Raw genomic sequence first — 24258 nt, forward strand, 5'->3', positions numbered from 1 at the left:
CTCACCGGTTGTTAAAAGATCCATCGTTAAAGGTTAACAACCGGGTTGTTCGACTGGTCGTTGAATATTATTTAATGCCAAAAATTAATCTGATCGTTACACTTGCTTACAACGACGAAATTTCCCTTCGTTGATGGTTATTTGGTTGTTAGAATCTTCAAGTAAAACAACAAATTAAGGGTTATAACTAATTTTAGCGACAAGAATTCCTGTCGTTGATTAGAGTACTTTTTATCAATAAAATTTCCTGTCACAAATTCCGATTCAAATTATTACATCTTATTTATAGTTTTTAGTTTTTCCATTATTTCTACAAAGAAACTACTTAATATATATCAGTTCATACTTTTCACATCCAATTGAAAATTTGGTATGAAACTACATAGTTAATATTAAAGAACACATTGATTTAATAACTTAATACTTATATGTTCAACACAATACCTAAAAAAAAAGCATACACGTTAAACATGATAAAACATATGTGTTCGACATCTATCAAATCCTAGATAGAAATTAAGAAAATGACATTATAGAATAACTACAGAAAACGTCTCTGCACCAACAATAAAGTATGATATTCTTTTCTACACACGCCACATTAGCTTTCACATCTCGTTCTTTAATCTTCAAAATCTTCATCTGTCAAAAGAATAAGTTGAGGTAAACTAATTAGTAATGAATAAGTTGAACATAAGGATTAATTTTCTGTAATAGTAAAATACATAGATCAAGATGGAGCCTGAAGTCGACATTTAACTAGTTTCTCTTTCATTCCTGATCTGTTTATATATATATATATATATATATATATATATATATATATTCAACATTGAGGATCTCCACTGGCGGCCAGCAAGATTTGTATTACTTTTCACATAAACATCTCATACAGAAGGTAGTTGCCGCTTCCCTATTTAAATATTTATTTAACTGTATGCTTGTGGATAAGTTGAAGGAAATAAAACATAGATAGGTTGTAGAAATGGAGAATGCAAGTGGATCAGAGGAAACAAGCTTACATCTGAATGACTAGCAGGAAAAACAAAAATTTAAACAACTAATTACCCAGTGGAGAATGACACAGGCATGATCAAATATATTTGAAGTTGCAGGTCAACAGAGAAAGGATAATGTGGAAGTGTGTGATGTTTGAGATTAACTACTAATGCTACAATAATAAGGGCAGAATATATTGACAGTGATATTGTAGAGGAAATGGTAATGCAAGGACCTAATAAGATTACAAATCCTAGTTTTCTTCAAACAACTATATACAGAACAATAACCATATTGATACCTACTTTTACATTTGAAGATGTTATCACAATCTCATTGGTATATACAGAATCAAACATAAAATCAATCTTTTAGCTTTGTGGATATTATAAGTAAAGTGACATCGATTTTAGTTATATACAGAAATAGCAGAGTAAGAATGCCAAATTATACAGAATATTTAAGATAACGCAATGCACTAAAAAGGAAAACAAATAACTCACAACTGCAATAACGAAGCCCTTATAAACGAGGAGTATCTGGAAACAACATCACTTCATTCACAAATAAACATCATGTAATAATAACTAATAAAATATTTACTAACCTGATGGAATTAATGGAACTGATGAATACTGATGGGTCACTATATTTTCAAGGTGTTCATATTTACTCTCAAGAATATCCATGCGTTTTTGTAGTGATTCCTTTTCTTTTCGAGTTGTTTTAAGCTCTTCCCACAATGCAGCCTTTGAGGTGGTACCTCTTTTTAACTACTTAGTTGTTATTCCACCACCAAGTCCAACTACGTGACTTTTGCGTTGTGGTCCAAAGCACCTTTCCACTACCTCAATATTTGTAAGAAATGGTTCAGATTGTACAAGCTCATTACTTATGCACATAAGACATAAAAATATTTAAATAACGTAATGCACTAAGTAAGAGTAAGGAAATTAATATATAAACCATACATATTTTTCAGCAGTTTAAGGTTCAACAAGCTCATTTTCCTTCTTACGTGTCTCAAAGAAAATAGTTGCCATGTTTGGTGGATTACCATCTTTGCCTCCCTTCACGATTTAAAAATAAGTCATAAGATATTTTATAGAAATAGGAGAGGTTTCCTTGTAGGGTTGCACAATTTACTTACCACTTCGTAAATAATATCTCTAATAGGCTTGCTACCCGTACGATGAGGCATACATAACTTAGACCTATTGACTGAGTTTCTTGTACTTGCATCCTGATTAACAACCCAACACTGAAATTGGTCACAATCTTGTTTAATGATTCTATATTTAATGTGTACTTTTCAGTTCACTGAGAAGAGGGTAATAGATAACAGAAGTACAAAACACACCATTGCAATTTTCTTTGGTAAATCTTAAGGATAGAAGACATCAAGAAAATTTAATGAAATCAAAACTCAATTTGAACATCGTACAAATTATTCCAAAAAACTAATCAAATATAATATCTAGAAACAAAATGATATTTGTTAAAATTATATGAATTCTCTTACCTTAAATTTATCAGATAAAAAATGTTCCTTGACCAACCATTCCCAATCAATCTTATCTACTCTCTTCGGCATTTCTTTAAGAACATCGCGCAATGATTTAGATTTCAAATTCTTGTGCAGTGATCCTCTCCAGCTATTCCAAAGCTTTCTCATATGTTGCAAAACATTATCTCTTTGATCATTCATGTCATTACAATCAAACTTCTCCTAAAATAGAAAAAATACCAACAAAATCTATTGTATAAGGGAAAAAAAGGCATCAAAGTACAGATCACCTAATAGGGAAGTAACCTAGAAATTTCAGGAACAGAAATCAAGAGTCTCATGTTTCAAACTAAAAAAACCAATAGTTTTTGAAAAGGGATTAATTCTTGACAGTTATCAGTAAAAGATATCGATATGTTGTAATCCTTACACTAACAGCTGCCCACATGTGCTCAAGCTTATGCTCTTCAATGTCCATCCATGAGTGTACCACAGTAGACACATATTACGATCACGAACTAGCAAACCCAAATTTCTCGTAAATGAGGTGTGATTCTGCCCGACGACTCGATTTTGATAGAAAGTGACTTTTAATTTTTTTTCCAGGTCTCAGTCGCAAAACATTCATACAAATATTTGTTCCCCTTACGTTCTTTGCCTTTCTGTTTCACATGGACCTGCAAAATCTACAGTAAGGAAAACCAAACAAGAAGTTGAATCCCACAGTAGCACAAAGCAAAGAAGGAGAAAACTGGAACATACTTCTAAGAAGGAATCTAAATTACTAGGATAAGGAGAGTTCTACAGGATTTGTTGGTCTCCTAACTTCATATAAAGATCTTATTAACAGTGAGGATAGCTTGAAATGGAAGGGGAAATAATTTTTTTACTCTTAGATTCTCAGGGCCTATTAAAGCGAGGCAAGATAATGTTTTAGCTCCTTTACATGTAACAATGCAGAAACTAATTAAAATTATATAGAAGAAAGTACATACTAGTTTCAATTCCCTCAACATCTTGTACCACTTCAACACTTTTTTTGCTTTTGTAGATTCAAACAAACCTGTAAATCTAACTGTAAGTCAAAATGTCCAAGAAATAAATTCAGTTTACTAAAAAAAGTTACACAAATAAAATAAAATTGTACTATCACTTCTTTGATCCTGCCGAGACACTTCAGTCACTTTTTTAGCCTTGTCAAATTCAAAAAGACCTGTAAATTTTTATTCAAGTCGATCGATATACTAAGTTCATTCCAATTACTAACAAGAAGGGTACTTTTCTGGTAAGAACAACAAGAAAATATTACATAAAAGAAAATACATACTAGTTTCAGTTTCCTTAGCACCTTAAGCCACTTCCAAAACTTTTTTTGCTTTTCTAGATTCAAACGGACCTAAAAATTTAAGTGCAAGTTATAAAAACTAACACTTTAATGCAACAAAAAAAAAGTTACACAAATAAAATAAAATACCAGTATCACTTTTTTGAGCAGATCGAGGCACTCGAATCACTCTTTTTGACTTATCAAATTCAAATGCACCTACAAATTTTGATGGAAATCAACTAAAATAAGAAGTTCATGCCCATTATTAATAAAAGAAAGAATACAAAGGAGATTAACTACAGAAAGCTAAGCAAAATATTTTGATCAAATATATTAATAAGACTAACTCTTTTGCAAATTATCACTTCTTTTAGCATCTCGAGTAACTTTCTGCTTCTTGAAAAAGGGTGTAATTGTCTTCCATTAGATAAAAATTAGGAGGCACAGGGATACTAGTCTTTCCTGCCTTGTTTCGACTAAAAGTTGTTGTAGTGCTTCTATTTTTGCGAATCAGAGTTGGTTTTTCAACATTAATCCCTAAACTTTGTCCTCGAGCCCTTGTATCACTGGTCAAAGTATGTAGATTCATTTGAACTCCTTGACTGAAGGGAACATTGTCTTCATTTTCATAAAAATGAGGATGTACATGGAAACTATTGTCTGCTAGCTTATACGACTTAGACCTTGTGGCGTTGTAACTTCTTTTTTTGGCAATCGAAGTCATTTGTTCATCATTAAATCTTGTAGTGCTCATAAATTTCAAAGTTTGACCTAATCCCTTTGCTAAGGCACCGGGCTGAATGAGTTTATGATTGGGAATTTTTGAAGCTTGTCCCATTTCATAGTTCAGAGTTTTTAAGGGATTCATGTCAACCTAATACAAAATAATAATAATAATAAAATAAAACAACAAAACATCAGATAGGTAAGGAAGTTTTTCATAAGATGAAATGTGAACTGAAAATGCATTCAGAAAAAAGGTACATGTACAACACAAATTCCTCGCATGAACCATTATTACTTTAGTAAAATAAAGGTAACATTAAAGTCCAAGATCATTAAACAACTTTTCACAAAATATACTGTAAAGAATCATTACCATAAAAAATTAATGAAGTAAAAGCAAACATGATGAAGCTGCAAACCTTAATGAGTTCTTTTTCTCTTCTAAGTCATCATTCTTTTTTTCCAATATATCAAATGAATCACGTTGTTGAACATTTTGCACTATATGCCAACCTTGGTTCGAATGATCGATAACATAAAAAAACTTGTGATGCTTGGCTAGATAATACAAATGGTTCATTTATATTCAAACATAGCCGACGGTTAACACTTACATAGCCATATTCATCCATTTTAACTCCCCTCTTCTGATCATACACATCAAACCACGTACATCGGAACAAAGTCACTCTTCTCTCCCCCAACAAATTGTAATTCAAGAACCTATGTAAACTTGCCATAGTAATTCATACGTGTTTGCTCTTCACCAGTCCCACCTACTACAACTATCCCACAATTCTGCGTTTTCAAATATTTATCATACTCTTGCACATGAAACCTATGTCAATTAACAATAATTCCTTTGAATCTTGTCACATATGGCAGAAGACCACGTTATAACGATAGCAAATCTGCCATTCTCTTACTATCGTCATGTTTGTACAGCTCTGCAAGCGAAAAACATCAGATACCCTATTAGAAAATGATATTTATATAGTTGATTAAAGAAAATTGATTAATTTATACTCACTTTTTTTGTAACCAACTAATGAATTGTCTATTCCACTCCATATCTGAACTTTGCTGAGAGGCCTCACTGTGAATTTGTGAAAATTCTCTATACTGAATTGAAGTACTACATGTTATTTTAAGTTGAAATATGGATAAGATAGAAGTAAATTATAAGATTTAATCAAGACTTACTCGAGAAATGGTAGAAAAATTTCATCACAGTTCTTCAAAATATAAAAATGTGCCTCTTCCAGATCAGGTGAATCAAGTTTGTCTGGTGAACTACCCTTTAAACTTTTTCCAAGATCACAAAATATGGTTAAACCACCCTCAGATTCAGTTACCCCACCATCATAGTTTATCTCCGGACAATTAAACTGTCTTTATTGTATTCAAATACCTTGACCATAATGTCATACGTTCAACTGCTAAATATCCCTCTATAATAGAACCTTCAGGGTGAGCCAGATTACCAATAAAACACTTCAAAAAGTATAGGTATGTCTCTATTGGATACATCCATCGATATTGAACTAGTCCAATAATCTTAGCTTCATTAGGTAAATGAATAGACAAGTGCAACATGACATCAAAAAAAGCAGGAGGGAAAACCTTTTCTAACGTGCATAGCTTTATTGGTATTTGGGCTTCTATTTGTTCCAACTCCTGTATGCTAAAGCATTTTGCTCCAAGATTTTTGAAAAAATATACAACTCAATAAGTGGTTCAGACACAGATTTGCAAAGCATAACACACATGGCAAGTGGGAGTAAATGCTGTAGAATTGTATGACAATCATGGATTTTTAATCCTGAAATCTTTTTATCCCTAGGGTTGACACATTGAGAAATATTGGAGGAAAATTCATCTGGGCCTTTAAATTCTTCAAAAATTTGAAAAAATTTTGCTTCTCTTCAACAGATAATGTGTAAGATACTGCCGGCAACTCATATTCATCTCCATTTTGTATTAGATGCAATTCTTTTCGTATATCCATTTCTTCTAAATCCAATTGAGTATTCAATATGTCTTTTGTTTTCCCTTTGATATCTAAAATTTTCCCCAAAACAATGTCACAGATATTCTTCTCAATGTGCATCACATCAAGATTATGTCACAATAATAAGGATTTCCAATATGGAAGATCAAAAAATATACTCTTCTTATTCCAGTTATCACCCCTTTTCTTATGCGATACTTTAATCTTTTTCTGTGGATCCCTTTTTAATGGCAACCCATCTAAATCAGCAACTTGATCAAGTATATAAGCACCAGACAACATTTATGGTTGTAGCTTATTCTCAATAGTGTTATCAAATGACACTTTATCATTTCTCCATTTGTGATTAAGAGGAAGATAGCATTTGTGACCCATATAACACTGTTTTTTGGCATTGCTTAGCCATGTCAAGTATGTTTTCTTATTGCAACATGGGCAAGCCAATTTTCCTTTTGTACTCCATCCAGACAAATTTGCATATGCTGGAAAGTCATTAATGGTCCACAACAAAGATGCATGTAACTGAAAATTCTTTCTAGTTGATGCATCGAATGTCTCCACTCAAGTTTCCCATAATTCATTCAACTCCTCTATTAAAGGTTGTAGATAGACATAAATTGCATCACCAGGACCATTAGGACCAGGTATAAGCATTGACAGAATAAAATTCTCTTGCTTCATGCAAAGCCAAGGGGGCAAATTATAAGGAATAATAAGTACCACAGGCCAAATGTTGTAGGGAGTTCTCGACCCAAATGGTTGAAAATCATCACTAGCAAGTCCAAGCCGCACATTATGAGGTTCGGCTGCAAAAGATGGGTGATGTTCATCAAAAATTTTCCATGCCATTGAATCGGCTGGATGCCTCATTATTCCATCATCAACTCTTTTGTCATGATGCCATGACATCAAAGGAGATGTCTTTGAGCACATAAATAATCTTTGAACTCTTGGCTTTATAGGAAAATAACATAAAATCTTGCAGGCTATCTTTTTTCCTTTTTTTCAATTTTGTTTCCCACTATGTTTTGCATCCTTCCATCTAGATGCACCACAAACTTTGCATGATTGAAGACAATTATAATCCTTCCAGTATAACATGCAATCATTCTCACATGCATCAATCTTCTTATAAGAAAGCCCAAGATCTCGAATTACCTTCTTTGCCTCATAATATGAATCAGGTAGGTTTGTTCCATCAAGCAATAAATCATCTTTCAAAACCTTTAATAGCATCGTAAATGACTCATTACTCTAATGACCAATAATTTTAAGGTGAAGCAATTTAATCATAGTAGAAAGTTTAGAAACTTTTGAACTTTCATAAAATCGTAGATCAAGATCTTTTAATAACCTATAAAATCTTTTTGCTTAGGCATTTGGTTCCTCCTCCCGAAGATCATTACCAGTACTATTATTCATATTATCTCCATGAAAATCAGAGTACAAATCTCTTAGCAACTCATGTATTTCCTCCTCACCATCATCCTCTTCAATGTCATTATCATCTACAAATTCAAAATCTGATTGTGCTTCACCTGACATCTCCCCATGGTGATACCAAAGAGTATAACTTGGTATTATCCCATGTACTATTAAATGTAACCTAACTACAACACGTGTTCTAGAAGTTGCATTACAACATTGAATACATGGACAACGGATCAACATTGGTTCTCCTAATTTTGTAAAAGAACAATCAAAGAACTTCTCTACTCCATCTACATAAGAATTAGCAAGTGTATCGTTAATAAGATCCATCCATTGTTTATTAGGCCCCATAACCTTCGTGCACGTAAAATAGTTATAACAATTCATTGTTATAACAAGCAGGTAGTAATAATTAGACATTACTTTTAGAGTTGTAGATTCATGTGTAGAAGATGCAAATCGTTATATACGGATTACAAGAAAAAATCAAGAAACAAATACTTAATCGATACTTAAACAAGAAGCACACATAAATACTCACAACATGGCATTAAAATGTTACACACATTGGAATAGTCAAATTACATGAAATAAAGTCTACCAATTCAAGGAAATTCAACATATAAATAGTAAAAGACACAAATATTTCAAAATAATAACTTTTGAATATACATTCTAAACTTCAATAATATGTTTAGTTATCTATAAAAATCTTGTGTAAAATCATGCAAATCTAATTATGGCTACTCTTTTTCTTAAATGTATGGCAGTACCATATTTGCAGATGAAACTAAAGCAAACGAGGGAATCAAATGGTGATTTCATGAGAGATATATACCAAGATCTTCTTGCAAATAAACTTCTAAACAATAACAAAGGTATTGACAACATATGTTATTAATCTAAATTAAATCTGAAGAATCCAAAAATCAATTGAATTCTTTAAAACTTGGAAAACTCATAAAGATCATCTGGTCTATAGTTTATGTAATTATGGTTATGAGATGATTATACAAAGTGGGTTCACAAAAATATTATAAACTTACACACAAAGGTAAGATAAGTCGTTTAATCTAATCCTCGTTATATTTATAGAAGTGTATGTGAAGACCAAAGAAAAAAGATGAAATATTTTATATTTTTCTAGTTTGTAGCATTTGAATTGTTACAGTTCTGCAATTTTTTTATTACCTGTACTGAACATATGAATGTTTGGACAGTGGTATTACCATTACTCAAAAATCAATGGAACACATTAGGATATGGCAACCACCAGTACCTCTTAAAAATGGTTGATAAGACCAGATTGAAAAGCATAGCAAAAGGAACAACCAAAACAATTTGGACAAATACATCAAATATTTTCAAAAACATATCAGTAAAGAAGAATGTAAAAAAAACATACCTTACAAACCAAATCAACACAGAGACTTCAAAAGAGCAGTTTTACAGTCACTTTCAACAACAAGAAGCACCACCAAAAATTTAGAATCAAAGTCTACACCAACCAAGATAGAAATAAGCGTAAATGAGATGTACTTCATAGAAAAGAAATATGAAATGAAACAAAGTGCCTACAAAACAATCAACCAGCTAAATGAAATCACAGAAACACAATTTCAGCATAGTCTTTCCAATGCTAAATGAAATAACAGAAACACAATTTCAGCATAGTACTCAATGTGTCTTTTGTTTTCCCTTTTAATATGTCTTTTTTCCTATGTATAGCTTGGATATTTATAATTCCAGTGGGTGATATCCTACAACACATCAGAGTCAATATAGATTCACAATGTTAGTATTGCACTAAGCCTACAATTGAGACTTTGTGTCATATCTTCCTAACCTCCTCCATAGCTACTAAGATATGGAGGCACTAAGCCTACAACTGAGACTATGTGTCATATCTTCCTAACCTCCCCCATAGCTACTAAGATATGGAGGTTGTTCGCTAATTTTACAGGGATCCAAATAGTGGGGTTACAACTTTCACAAGTTTGCAATAAATGGTGCACATCATATTGTTGTTCAAATAAAAGCCCCACTATTGAGAGTTGTCCCAACCGTTGTGATATGCAAGTTGTGGAAAAGGAGAAACAGGTTGAAGCATGGAAAGTGTTCTTCTTACAACAGTCAAGTTTTTAAAGTAAATTCAGATTTATGGAGACATGGGAGGACCACCTATTCTGGACTACATATTCCTAAAACTTCGTCTAATATAATATATTTTCTGGAAAAGCATACTTCAAGGATTCATTATATCGTAGTCAGCTAGAAACCTCTAAGATAGGTCTTGTGAAATGCAACAGAGGTGGTTCATCAAGGGGAATTCCCGAAAGAAGCACTTATGGTTTCTCTTTAAGATATTGTTCAAGGGACTTACTACATGCTCAAGGTGTAGAGATTAATAAAAGTACAAACTTAGAGGCGAAAGTTATAGCCATAAGGGAGGAAATCACTCATCGCCTATTGTTGGGATGAATCAAGTATGTTATTATGATCCTTATTAAAGTTTACGAGATTCCATGGGATGCATCGCAATTGTGTTGGATTCAACTTAAAGAAACTTACAGAGAAGGAAATATGCGAGCAGATTATTTAGCCTACATGGCTTTTGACACTACTGGCAGGTTTGAGATTTGTAATTTTTCAGATCTTCCAAATTAAGCGAGGAGAATTCTTAATATAGACAAACAATGAGTTACTAATCTTAACAGTAGGACCAAAAATATCAATCCTTATATTATGTATCGGGAAGAAGGACTGTTTATTTCATGATTAACAGGTTACATATTTACAAGTTCTGCACATAATTAACGAATTTGAGAGAGGCTTAAAAACTCAATCCTCTATCAACACATGAGGACAGAATTACAGATTTACCAATTAGAAAAAAAGGAGTCATATTTAAATGTATATTTGTACTTTTAGATATAGAATACTCATAATGTAATAAAGCAACACAGATAGAACAAAACCAATAAAACTAGGCCCTAATTCAAACATTAGACTTAGATGTGACAAAGGTAATATTTTGTAAGTTCTCTACTAAAGTTGATACAGATTAGCAAAAAGATGATATAATAATTCTTCCTTGCTACATTGTTTTTCAAAGATTGTAAAGTGTGCTATATACATCAACGGTCAGGTCGTTGGCCAATATTGCGGTTATTCAAAAGTTAGTATTTTGAATCCATATTCGTGCTACAACTACTGTGGACTAGAATAACAAAAAAAAACAGGAATAAGGAAACTTAATCTCTACATTTACACAAAAAAAATATATCATATTATAAGGTAGAATTACACTTGTGAAGGATAATGAAAATTTTGTCCTACAAATTATCAGTTTGAAAAGTTTATTCAATAATTATCATTATTGTGATTTCTGTTATTGTCAATCGAGGCTACGGCAGAAAGTACACACAAACATATGCTTGCAATGACTAGTATATATAATTTATGACCATGTACACAAAAAAACATACTGAAAAAATTAGATTAGTTATAAAGAGTAAACATAAAATTGGGCAAAGTAAGAATTTCTACCTAACAATTCATATTCAAAATAAAAGGAACATACTTCAAAAAGAAGGGAACTCCAAGAAGATGTGAAATTATTATCATACACAGCAAAAGAACAACAACAATAAGGTGAAATTTAAAGTAAAAAATGAAACTTGACTTCTACGATTTGAAAAGAATAGGCATTGATTTCCATTATAAGAGCTTGAACAGATACCTGGAGCTAACTGTAATCATTTAAAATTTATTAAATATAAATTTATAAAATGATTCAGATTATATTGAATTCATAAATATATTAATCCAAATAAATATTGTGGATTGATATAATTGAGTTAAATATTTAAGTCTAATAAATTTGGATTTAATTAAAGTCTAAATTTATTGATTTGGGCTACATTGGATGAACCCAATTTATTAAACCCAATCTCATCTCATTCTAGAGCCCGTCTTGGCGCCACGTGTGCAGATGATGTGGCATGCCAAGTCAAATAAGAAAACCAATAGAATCATGACATGTGTCAAAGATGACAAGCCCGCTCGATAATGCCCAAATGTCATGTCACTTCAATCTGATTGGCTGAACGAAATCCCATTCCAATCGCAACTCCTCTATTCTAAAACTATAAATAGGGGTCCTCATAATTCAGAAAAGAGAGAGAAAATTCTAAACAAGAAGCTAGAGAAACTCTGTGGTACAAACGCCATTTAATTCTCTACAAAGCTACAAGTTTAAGAATTCAAGCATTCAAGTTCAAGAACGATCAAGATCAAGACCACCGAATTCAAGAACAAGCTCGAAGCCCTTGAGTTCAAATAAAAGTCAAGATCAAGATAAAGTTCAAGTTCAAGTTCATCATAGATTCAAAAACAAGCTTTAAAGCCCTTGAATTTATATTTGAAAAGGCGAATTCAGAGGAATTATAGAGATTGTAACACTCGCTTTTGAAATAATAAAACGATTGTTGCTATAATTTTCCGTTCTTGATTATTGTTTTCTCGACGCGAATTTTATTGTCTACAAATTCTGGCACGCCCAGTGGGACAATCTCTACCTCTCATCTCAAGTTTTCAAACGTCAAAGAATATCAAGATGACTTCCATGAACAACAACTCTCGATCAACCGCCTCTAAGGTCACTAGCTCCAAGTTCTCTACTGAAGTTGAACACATCCTTGGTGTTACCTTTGGAAGTTTTGGAACTGTTACGAGAAGCAAGGCTACTACACTAGGATAACAAACGCTTCAAGTGTCTTCTGCGTCAACTCTTGTTTTTGGGTCTTCGACTCCAAAAGGAGCAAGTTCCTCCACAAATGCTCTAGAAGGAGGAAGTAGTGTTGCTGAAAAAATCAAGAAAACATTGGCTCTACTTGAGCAATCTGGTTCCGAGTACTCTACCACAAGGGAGAACTGTGATTCAACTTATGAATCATCTCCACGTATATCGCGTAACGTGAGTCCACTGAAAATTAACTTATGCGACAACCCATGTTACTCTCTTGCATCTCCGATGATCATGCAAACGATGGTGACTGCTGCTTCCTCTCCTGAGGAACAACTCGCAAATCTGACGAAGTTGGTTGAAGGATTGACAAAGCATGTACAACACCAAGAATCTTGAATTGACAAGTTGATGGACAGGATAGAAGGACTTTTAGATGGAGATGTGAGCCATGCACCTGGAAAGGGCATTGAAGTTCAAGAAATCGAAGATCCTTCTAAGAAAGCCCCGTTTGTTAAAGAGATGCCAGTTTCTTCTGAAGGAATGATCCCACTCGATCGCTTGAAGGAGTTTATTGAAGGAACTATCAAAGATAAGTATGAAGTCTCCACCAAGACTTCTCATATGTATGCTAAGCCATACACTGCTAGGATTGATAACTTTAAAATGCCTGCCGGTTGTCAACCTCCCAAATTTCAACAATTAGAGGGAAAAGAAAATCCGAAACAACATGTCGCGCACTTCGTGGAGACATGTAATAATGCTGGAACATATGGAGATTATCTTGTCAAACAGTTTGTCCGCTCTCTAAAAGGAAATGCCTTTGATTGGTACACGGATCTCGAACCTAACTCTATTGATAGTTGGGAGCAACTAGAACATGGGTTTCTCAATAGTTTCTATAGCACAAGGCGCACGGTGAGCATGGTAGAACTCACGAATACTCGCCAAAGAAAGGATGAACCGGTCATAGATTTCATAAATCGATAGAGGAACGCGAGCCTAAATTGCAAGGACAAGCTTAGTGAAGCTTCTGCAATCGAAATGTGTATTCAAGGAATGCACTGGATGCTTCTTTACATCTTGCAAGGAATAAAACCAGAATATTTCGAGGATTTAGCTACTCGCGCTCATGATATGGAGTTGAGCATGTCATCTGCCGGAAAAGATATGACTATTGTCCATGATCCTCGCAAAGGAAGGGACAAGCAGGAACCCAAGAGATGGAGCAAGTTTCTGCCCAGAAATGACCACAAAGAATCCATGAGTGTAAATGTATCACCCGCAAAGTTCACCATGAATGAGGGCGTAAAACAAAATGTGAGAACGACTTTCCTAGCACGTTCAAATCAAAAGTCGACGCTAAGGGAGATGCAAGGGAAAAAGTATCACTTCTTGGATTCTGACGTTTTTGAAATTTATGATCAATTGCTTGAGTTAAAGATCATTGACTCGCCAGAGATGAAGCGACCCGATGAAGCTCGAAAAACTGATGACCCAAATTATTGCAAGTATCACAGACTTGTGAGTCATCCTCTTGAAAAATGTTTTGTCTTTAAGGATAGAGTGATGTGATTGGTAAACGAAAATAAAATTATCCTTGATGATGAGAAGGCTAGTTCTAACCAGATCTCTATCACGTTTGGGTCATTGGATCCAATCCAAATGTATATATATGAAAAGTATGAAGAAAAGCCAGTAGAACAGGACGTTGACATAGATGATGATGAGGGTTGGATTCTTGTAACTAGGCGAAGACGCAACAAGTCAAGCTTACGAAAAGAATTATCTGAGAAACCGGTTAGAGGAAAAATGGTGAAGAAATGAGAGAAGCAAAAATCAATCAAGCGCCCCAAAAGGGCAAAGGTTGAAGTGCATCACTACCAAAAACCTCGACGTCTTGTGACTCTAGAGGAATTCTTGCCAAGCTCGTTCGACACAAAGTCTACTCAAGGCAATGTCGAGGCATCATGTTTCAATGTGAATAAAGGACAAACAATGAAGGTGCCTCCTACTGTAAAAGAATGAACAACGAGTGAATCCTCACCAAAAATGTCTCCTGGGGAAGAAGAAAAAGAAACAAGGGAAATCTCAGAAATGATGTCTCTTTCATCTTCTGAAAAATCTATTGAACTTTCTTCCCAATGGGAGATTTGTGATCAAGCGCATGGATGCATGTGATGACGCAAAGACATCATACAACATATTACTTGGCAGGCCTTGGGTACATGAGAATAGAATTGTCTCATCTTCTTACTATCATTGTTTTAAATATCTTGAAGGTGGAATTGAAAGAAAGATAGTTGCAGATGATAATCCTTTCACCGAAGTGGAGACACACTTTGCGGAGGCAAAATTCTATATGAGAAGTTATGTTGTTAAAGGGGTCAAATCCAATGACGTCAAACCAATCAAGATTAATAATATCGTAAGTAAAAGAATTGATGCAGCTATCGAAAAGGTGAAAATTGACACTAAAGACTCTTGTCCCATTCTTAATGAAGGGAAGATCTTGTCTTCAAAGAAGAAGCAGACTTCTAGGCTTTGCTATGTTCCAAAAGAGAAGAAAAAACAAGATCAACCATCTAACCTTGAAGAAAATGCATTAAGAGGGCTAACTCTTCCTATCAGACGGATTGATGCAATAAACTTGTCTGCAAAGTTGCCAGAAAAGTCAGTCGCTCAAGATCAAGTACTAGATATGGCTCTCCCTACAAAGCGCACAAGAGAAGGTTTTGATCCCAATGCCTACAAGTTATTTGTGAAGGCAGGATACAACCCTAGCGAGCCATCAGCGCTAGGGAAACTCCCATCAGAAGATACAACTAAGAAAGCGCGTGAAGGCCTAGGTTATAGCCAACCGCCCCCAATTCGCATTTCCATAAGAAGGGCCAGTAATAATCATATAACTTTTGAAGATGACGTCACTGCTCTCAATAAAAGGCCTTCTGTCTTTGATCGACTTAGTGAAGCTACAACAAGAATTTCTTTGTTTGAGAGGTTAGGTCCTCTGAAGAAGAATAACAAGAACCTGAGAAGTTATTTGAAAGTTACAAAGCCCACTTCACATTTGATTCGAAAGGATTTCAGAAGTTTGATTCCTTCTAGGATGAGGCGACGAGTGGAACTTATGGTTTCCTGTAAAGAGGAACTCAAGGCCAAGGTTCATATTGTGGTTTACACCAAAGAGCGCGAGGAAGATGAAGAAAGTGTAGGTTCCTCAAACCATGTTACAAGCCAAAATGAGTACGATTCTTTGCCTCAAAAGAAGATTGAGGAAGAGGTAGAATATATTGTCTCGTGTTGTCATATATCAGTCAATGACAATGATCCTGTGGAAGAGGAAGATGCTAAAGATGCTCCACCAGAACTTGAAGAAGGAGTAAAGATCACAATAGATCCTTTGAAGGAAGTTAACCTTGGCATTGATGAAGATCCGAAGCCAACTTTACTTGAGTGCGTTTCTAGAAATTGATGAAGAAGTCGCTTACATGAATATACTCAAAAAATATAGAGATGTATTCGCTTGGAGTTACAAAGAAATGCCTGGATTGAATCCTAGAGTAGCGGTCCATCAATTGGCAGTCAAAAATGGTTCTCGTCCAGTTAAACAAGCTCAAAGACGTTTTAGACCAGACTTGATTCCGTTGATAGAAAATGAAGTTAACAAACTCATTGAGGCAGGATTTATTCGTGAGGTCAAAGATCCTACATGGATTTCAAGTATTGTTCCTGTGAGGAAGAAGAATGGTCAAATTCGAGTTTGCATTGACTTTAGAGATCTCAATAATGCATGCCCTAAAGATGAGTTTCCTCTTCCCATTCTAGAGTTGATGATTGATTCCACCACTAGTTATGAGGCAATGTCGTTCATGGATGGTTCTTCTGAACATAATCAAATCCGCGTGTCACCAAAAGATGAAGAACTCACTGCATTTCGCACGCCAAAAGGTATTTATTGCTACAAAGTGATGCCATTTGGTTTAAAGAATGTTGGCGCCACATATCAAAGAGCTATGTCAAATATCTTTGACGACTTGCTCCATAAAAATGTTGAATGTTATGTTGATGATTTGGTAGTAAAGTCGAGGATGAGGGGTGATCATTTGAAAGACTTAAGGATGGTGTTTGAGTTACTCAGAAGATATCAATTAAGGATGAATCCATTGAAATGTGCCTTCAGAGTTACTTACGGCAAGTTCCTTGGCTTTATTGTGAGACATCGAGGGATTGAAATTGATCAAACCAAAGTCGATGCAATATCAAAGATGCCTGAACCTCAAGATATTCATGAGTTAAAAAGTCTCCAAGGAAAGTTAGCCTACTTGAGAAGGTTCATCTCAAATCTAGCGGGGAGATGTCAACCAGAAAGGTCTGTAGGAGCCCTGTTAGCTCAAGAGAATAGTGAAGGCAACGAAAATGCTCTTTATTACTTAAGTAGAACGATGACGCCAAATGAGCTAAATTATTCGCCAATTGAAAAGTTATACTTGGCACTGGTCTTCTCAATTCAAAAGATGAAGCATTATTTTCAAGCTCGTGTTGTTCGCCTTATTTCTAGAGCAAATCCCATCAAGTTTGTTATGTCAAAACCTGTCCTTAGTGACCGACTAGCAAGATGGTACCTCCAATTCCAACAATTTGAGATTGTGTACATCCCTCAAAAATCCGTGAAGGGACAAGCACTAGAGGATTTCTTAGCAGACCATCCTATACCAAATGATTGGGAGTTAACTGATGAGTTTCCTGATGAAGATGCGATGTTAATTGAAGTTCAACCTCCTTGGAAAATGTACTTTGACGGGGCTGCACATCGCGGCGAAGCTGGTGCTGGCGTGGTGTTCATCACTTCATAAGAAGAGATTCTACCATTCTCTTTTACTCTAAAACAATGTTGCTCCAATAATGTCGCTGAATATCAAGCACTGATACTTGGACTTGAAATGGTCGTTGACATGAAACAATTACATTTACATGTCTTTGGTGACTCTCAATTGGTGATTAATCAACTCTTAGGAAGTTATGAGGTAAAAAAGCCTGAAATGTGACCTTATCATGATTATGCTCAAAAGTTGATAAGATGGCTTGGGGATGTAACCCTTCAACATGTGCGTCGAACAGAGAATAAGAAAGCTGATGCATTGGCTACTCTAGCTTCAACGCTAACCCTTCCTGATCAAACGCAAGTAATTGTCTGTCAAAAATGGATAGTACCACCGTCAAATGAGGAAGAATATATTGAAAATAAGCTTGATCATATCGTCGCCATTGTTGAAGCTGCGAAGGAAGATTGGAGACAACCCATCATTGACTACCTATGTTATGGGATACTTCCAGAAAATCCAAGAAGAAGAACTGACATACGTCGTCGTGCACCTCGTTTCCTTTACTACAAGGATACATTATATAGAAGATCATTTGAGGGTATGTTATTACGATGTTTGGGAGAGGAAGAAGCGATTCAAGCTCTGCAAGAAGCACACTCAGGAGTATGTGGATCACATCAATCTGGACCAAAACTTCATTTTCACATAAAGAGGATGGGGTATTACTGGCCAACCATGGTGAAAGATTGCTTATATTATGCTAGAAAATGTGATGCTTGTCAATTTCATGCGAATTTCATTCATCAGCCACCCGAAGTATTGCACCCAACCATCGCATCTTGGCCATTTGACGCTTGGGGACTGGATATTGTAGGACCATTACCAAAGTCTTCTGGTGGACACTTGTACATCTTGGCTGCAACCGATTATTTTTCAAAATGGGCTGAAGCTGTCGCTCTTAAAGAGGTGAAGAAAGAGAATGTTGCAACTTTTATTAGAGTAAATATTATCTATCGCTTTGGCATCCCTCGCTATATAATAACAGGCAATGGAAAACCATTTGATTACAAGTTAATGAACAAGATTTGTGATCTTTTTGACTTTAAGCAGCGTAAATCTTCTATGTACCATGCTGCCGCTAATGGTCTTGCTGAAGCTTTCAATAAGACTATGCAACCTACTCAAGAAAGTTGTCTCCAAATCCAAACGGGATTGTCATGAAAGAATGGAAGAAGCTTTGTGGGCATATAGGACAACATATCGCACCCCAACTCAAGCAACACCATATTCACTTGCTTTTGGAGTTGAAGCAGTCCTACCACTCGAGCGTCAAATACCCTCCCTAAGACTTGCTATTGAAGAAGGGCTCACTGAGGAAGAAAATGCTCGATTGCGTCTTGCTGAGTTAGAAGCACTTGATGAAAAGAGGTTAGAAGTCAAACAAAACCTTGAATGTTATCAAGCTCGTCTATCTCGTGCTTTTAATAAGAAGGTTCGCTTGAGGTGCTTTCAAGTTGGAGATCTAGTTCTCGCGGTAAGAAGATCCATCATTACTTCGCACAAGTCTGGGGGCAATTTACCTCAAAGTGGGATGGACCATATGTCGTACAAGAAGCATATTCAAATGGTGCTTACAAGCTTGTTGATGTTGATGGCTTAAGGATCGGTCCTATTAATGCCAAATTCTTAAAGAGATACTATCCGTGAAGTAAGATGATTCTCCTTAAGGTACGAGCCTAAACTGCATCTCACTCCTGGCCCGCAAGAGTATAAACTTTGTACGGCACAACCAAAAAAAAAGAATAATCACTCAAATCCCCAAAACTACGTTGTGACTTGAACCTCTTTATTGAGGTACGTAGGCGCTTAGAACCATATTCTAAGTTCAGTTGCATGAGTGTCAAAAATGTTCCCACTTGATATATTGCATGAAAGTCAAAGCGATATATATTTTATTTTTATCTTTTGTCTCATCAAACTTAAGACTTGCACGAAACATTGATGGGTTTATGGAAGGGGCAAACCCTTATAAAATATGAATCTCCTATTAGTACGGTGGAAGTCTTTAAATTAGATCAAGTACGCAAATTGGAGTCTTTATATTCTTCGAGTATATTATTTGAAGTATCCAAATTCTCTAAGTATACAGGTTGAAGTATTCAAATACTCTAAGTATGAAGGTAAGACTTCAAGTATATAAGTAGAAGTCTCCAAATGCGTATGTAATTGAATTCCATGCCTAAAGGTGCGCGAGCTTTGTCCCTTTGCACCTTAAGCTAGCTTTGTTGCGGATTATCCCTCAATAGATCTTTGAATTTCTATGTTTTAAGGTGGAAAAACTTGTCCCTTTGCACCTTAAGCTAGGCCTTTTCACGGATGTATACTTAAAAGAATCTTTTTAAATTTTCATGTCTTAAGGTGGACAATATTTGTCCCTTTGCACCTTAATCTAGCTTTGTTGCGAATTTATCCTTCAACGAATCTTTAAATTTCTATGCCTTATGGTGGACAAACTTGTCCCTTTGTACCTTAAGCTAGAGTTCTGACGGATTTATCTTTAAAAGGATCTTTGAATTTCCATGCCTTAAGGTGGACAATATTTGTCCCTTTGCACCTTAATCTAGCTTTGTTGCGAATTTATCCTGCAACGAATCTTTAAATTTCTATGCCTTAAGGTGGACAAACTTGTCCCTTTGCACCTTAAGCTAGAGTTCCGACGGATTTATCTTTAAAAGGATCTTTAAATTTCCATGCCTTAAGGTGGACAATATTTGTCTTTTTGCACCTTAAGCTAGAGTTCCGGCGGATTTATCTTTAAAAGGATCTTTAAATTTCCATGCTTTAAGGTGGACAATATTTGTCCCTTTGCACCTTAAGCTAGAGTTCCGGCGGATTTATCTTTAAAAGGATCTTTAAATGTCCATGCCTTAAGGTGGACAAACTTGTCCCTTTGCACCTTAAGCTAGAGTTCCGGCGGATTTATCTTTAAAAGGATCTTTAAATGTCCATGCCTTAAGGTGGACAAACTTGTCCCTTTGCACCTTAAGCTAGAGTTCCGGCGGATTTATCTTTAAAAGGATCTTTAAATGTCCATGCCTTAAGGTGGACAAACTTGTCCCTTTGCACCTTAAGCTAGAGTTCCGGCGGATTTATCTTTAAAAGGATCTTTAAATGTCCATGCCTTAAGGTGGACAAACTTGTCCCTTTGCACCTTAAGCTAGAGTTCCGGCGGATTTATCTTTAAAAGGATCTTTAAATGTCCATGCCTTAAGGTGGACAAACTTGTCCCTTTGCACCTTAAGCTAGAGTTCCGGCGGATTTATCTTTAAAAGGATCTTTAAATGTCCATGCCTTAAGGTGGACAAACTTGTCCCTTTGCACCTTAAGCTAGAGTTCCGGCGGATTTATCTTTAAAAGGATCTTTAAATGTCCATGCCTTAAGGTGGACAAACTTGTCCCTTTGCACCTTAAGCTAGAGTTCCGGCGGATTTATCTTTAAAAGGATCTTTAAATGTCCATGCCTTAAGGTGGACAAACTTGTCCCTTTGCACCTTAAGCTAGAGTTCCGGCGGATTTATCTTTAAAAGGATCTTTAAATGTCCATGCCTTAAGGTGGACAAACTTGTCCCTTTGCACCTTAAGCTAGAGTTCCGGCGGATTTATCTTTAAAAGGATCTTTAAATGTCCATGCCTTAAGGTGGACAAACTTGTCCCTTTGCACCTTAAGCTAGAGTTCCGGCGGATTTATCTTTAAAAGGATCTTTAAATGTCCATGCCTTAAGGTGGACAAACTTGTCCCTTTGCACCTTAAGCTAGAGTTCCGGCGGATTTATCTTTAAAAGGATCTTTAAATGTCCATGCCTTAAGGTGGACAAACTTGTCCCTTTGCACCTTAAGCTAGAGTTCCGGCGGATTTATCTTTAAAAGGATCTTTAAATGTCCATGCCTTAAGGTGGACAAACTTGTCCCTTTGCACCTTAAGCTAGAGTTCCGGCGGATTTATCTTTAAAAGGATCTTTAAATGTCCATGCCTTAAGGTGGACAAACTTGTCCCTTTGCACCTTAAGCTAGAGTTCCGGCGGATTTATCTTTAAAAGGATCTTTAAATGTCCATGCCTTAAGGTGGACAAACTTGTCCCTTTGCACCTTAAGCTAGAGTTCCGGCGGATTTATCTTTAAAAGGATCTTTAAATGTCCATGCCTTAAGGTGGACAAACTTGTCCCTTTGCACCTTAAGCTAGAGTTCCGGCGGATTTATCTTTAAAAGGATCTTTAAATGTCCATGCCTTAAGGTGGACAAACTTGTCCCTTTGCACCTTAAGCTAGAGTTCCGGCGGATTTATCTTTAAAAGGATCTTTAAATGTCCATGCCTTAAGGTGGACAAACTTGTCCCTTTGCACCTTAAGCTAGAGTTCCGGCGGATTTATCTTTAAAAGGATCTTTAAATGTCCATGCCTTAAGGTGGACAAACTTGTCCCTTTGCACCTTAAGCTAGAGTTCCGGCGGATTTATCTTTAAAAGGATCTTTAAATGTCCATGCCTTAAGGTGGACAAACTTGTCCCTTTGCACCTTAAGCTAGAGTTCCGGCGGATTTATCTTTAAAAGGATCTTTAAATGTCCATGCCTTAAGGTGGACAAACTTGTCCCTTTGCACCTTAAGCTAGAGTTCCGGCGGATTTATCTTTAAAAGGATCTTTAAATGTCCATGCCTTAAGGTGGACAAACTTGTCCCTTTGCACCTTAAGCTAGAGTTCCGGCGGATTTATCTTTAAAAGGATCTTTAAATTTCCATGCTTTAAGGTGGACAATATTTGTCCCTTTGCACCTTAAACTGGTCTTTTCACGGGTTTATCCTGTCTCAAGTTGGTTAAGCATTCAGGACCTTGTAACACCTTGAGTTTATCTTCAAGGCGGGAGCGTTACACGGTATCCTATTAAAGCTTCAAGTTGGTTAAACATACGAAACCTTGTAACACCTTGAGATTATTTTCAAGGGGGAGCGTTACACGGTATCCTATTAAAGCTTCAAGTTGGTCAAGCATTTGGGACCTTGTAACACCTTGAGTTTATTTTCAAGACGGGAGTGTTACATGGTATTCTAGTAAAGCTTCATGGTCAAACATTCAGGACCTTGTAACACCTTGAGGTTATCTTCAAGGCGGGAGCGTTCCACGGTATTCTAGTAAAAGCTTCAAGTTGGTTAAGCATGCGGGACGTTGTAAAACCTTGAGGTTATTTTCAAGGCGGGAGTGTTACACGGTATTCTAGTAAAGCTTCATGGTCAAACATTCAGGTCCTTGTAACACCTTGAGGTTATCTTCAAGGCGGGAGCGTTCCACGGTATTCTAGTAAAAGCTTCAAGTTGGTTAAGCATGCGGGACGTTGTAAAACCTTGAGGTTATTTTCAAGGCGGGAGTGTTACACGGTATTCTAGTAAAGCTTCATGGTCAAACATTCAGGTCCTTGTAACACCTTGAGGTTATCTTCAAGGCGGGAGCGTTCCACGGTATTCTAGTAAAAGCTTCAAGTTGGTTAAGCATGCGGGACGTTGTAAAACCTTGAGGTTATTTTCAAGGCGGGAGTGTTACACGGTATTCTAGTAAAGCTTCATGGTCAAACATTCAGGTCCTTGTAACACCTTGAGGTTATCTTCAAGGCGGGAGCGTTCCACGGTATTCTAGTAAAAGCTTCAAGTTGGTTAAGCATGCGGGACGTTGTAAAACCTTGAGGTTATTTTCAAGGCGGGAGTGTTACACGGTATTCTAGTAAAGCTTCATGGTCAAACATTCAGGTCCTTGTAACACCTTGAGGTTATCTTCAAGGCGGGAGCGTTCCACGGTATTCTAGTAAAAGCTTCAAGTTGGTTAAGCATGCGGGACGTTGTAAAACCTTGAGGTTATTTTCAAGGCGGGAGTGTTACACGGTATTCTAGTAAAGCTTCATGGTCAAACATTCAGGTCCTTGTAACACCTTGAGGTTATCTTCAAGGCGGGAGCGTTCCACGGTATTCTAGTAAAAGCTTCAAGTTGGTTAAGCATGCGGGACGTTGTAAAACCTTGAGGTTATTTTCAAGGCGGGAGTGTTACACGGTATTCTAGTAAAGCTTCATGGTCAAACATTCAGGTCCTTGTAACACCTTGAGGTTATCTTCAAGGCGGGAGCGTTCCACGGTATTCTAGTAAAAGCTTCAAGTTGGTTAAGCATGCGGGACGTTGTAAAACCTTGAGGTTATTTTCAAGGCGGGAGTGTTACACGGTATTCTAGTAAAGCTTCATGGTCAAACATTCAGGTCCTTGTAACACCTTGAGGTTATCTTCAAGGCGGGAGCGTTCCACGGTATTCTAGTAAAAGCTTCAAGTTGGTTAAGCATGCGGGACGTTGTAAAACCTTGAGGTTATTTTCAAGGCGGGAGTGTTACACGGTATTCTAGTAAAGCTTCATGGTCAAACATTCAGGTCCTTGTAACACCTTGAGGTTATCTTCAAGGCGGGAGCGTTCCACGGTATTCTAGTAAAAGCTTCAAGTTGGTTAAGCATGCGGGACGTTGTAAAACCTTGAGGTTATTTTCAAGGCGGGAGTGTTACACGGTATTCTAGTAAAGCTTCATGGTCAAACATTCAGGTCCTTGTAACACCTTGAGGTTATCTTCAAGGCGGGAGCGTTCCACGGTATTCTAGTAAAA

General features: G+C 36.2%; 1 protein-coding gene across 4 annotated transcripts; it reads right to left on the reverse strand.

Annotated features, from left to right (window-relative positions):
- Window positions 1-386: 386 nt before the first annotated feature.
- LOC107011101 lies at window positions 387-11827 on the reverse strand. Of its 4 annotated transcripts, none has more exons than XR_003576911.1 (12): window positions 9407-11827; window positions 5763-8291; window positions 5590-5681; window positions 4979-5506; window positions 3981-4049; window positions 3834-3902; window positions 3502-3719; window positions 2937-3192; window positions 2522-2728; window positions 2150-2242; window positions 1607-2069; window positions 387-642 (listed from the first exon to the last, which is right to left on the reverse strand). XR_003576911.1 is itself a non-coding variant. In XM_015210443.2 (7 exons), exons 3-6 carry the CDS (start codon window positions 2982-2984, stop codon window positions 1986-1988), a joined length of 450 nt encoding a protein of 149 aa, XP_015065929.1. In that variant the 5' UTR covers window positions 2985-3192; window positions 3502-3569; window positions 3981-4049; the 3' UTR covers window positions 387-642; window positions 1607-1985. The 4 variants fall into 4 exon arrangements, 1 of the variants encoding a protein (XP_015065929.1); XR_003576912.1 differs by having other exon boundaries at window positions 5763-7794; window positions 9407-11826; XR_003576910.1 differs by lacking the exon at window positions 9407-11827 and having other exon boundaries at window positions 5763-9400.
- Window positions 11828-24258: the final 12431 nt, after the last annotated feature.

The sequence above is a fragment of the Solanum pennellii genome, chromosome 2 (assembly GCF_001406875.1).
Source record: "Solanum pennellii chromosome 2, SPENNV200".
NCBI lineage: Eukaryota > Viridiplantae > Streptophyta > Magnoliopsida > Solanales > Solanaceae > Solanum > Solanum pennellii.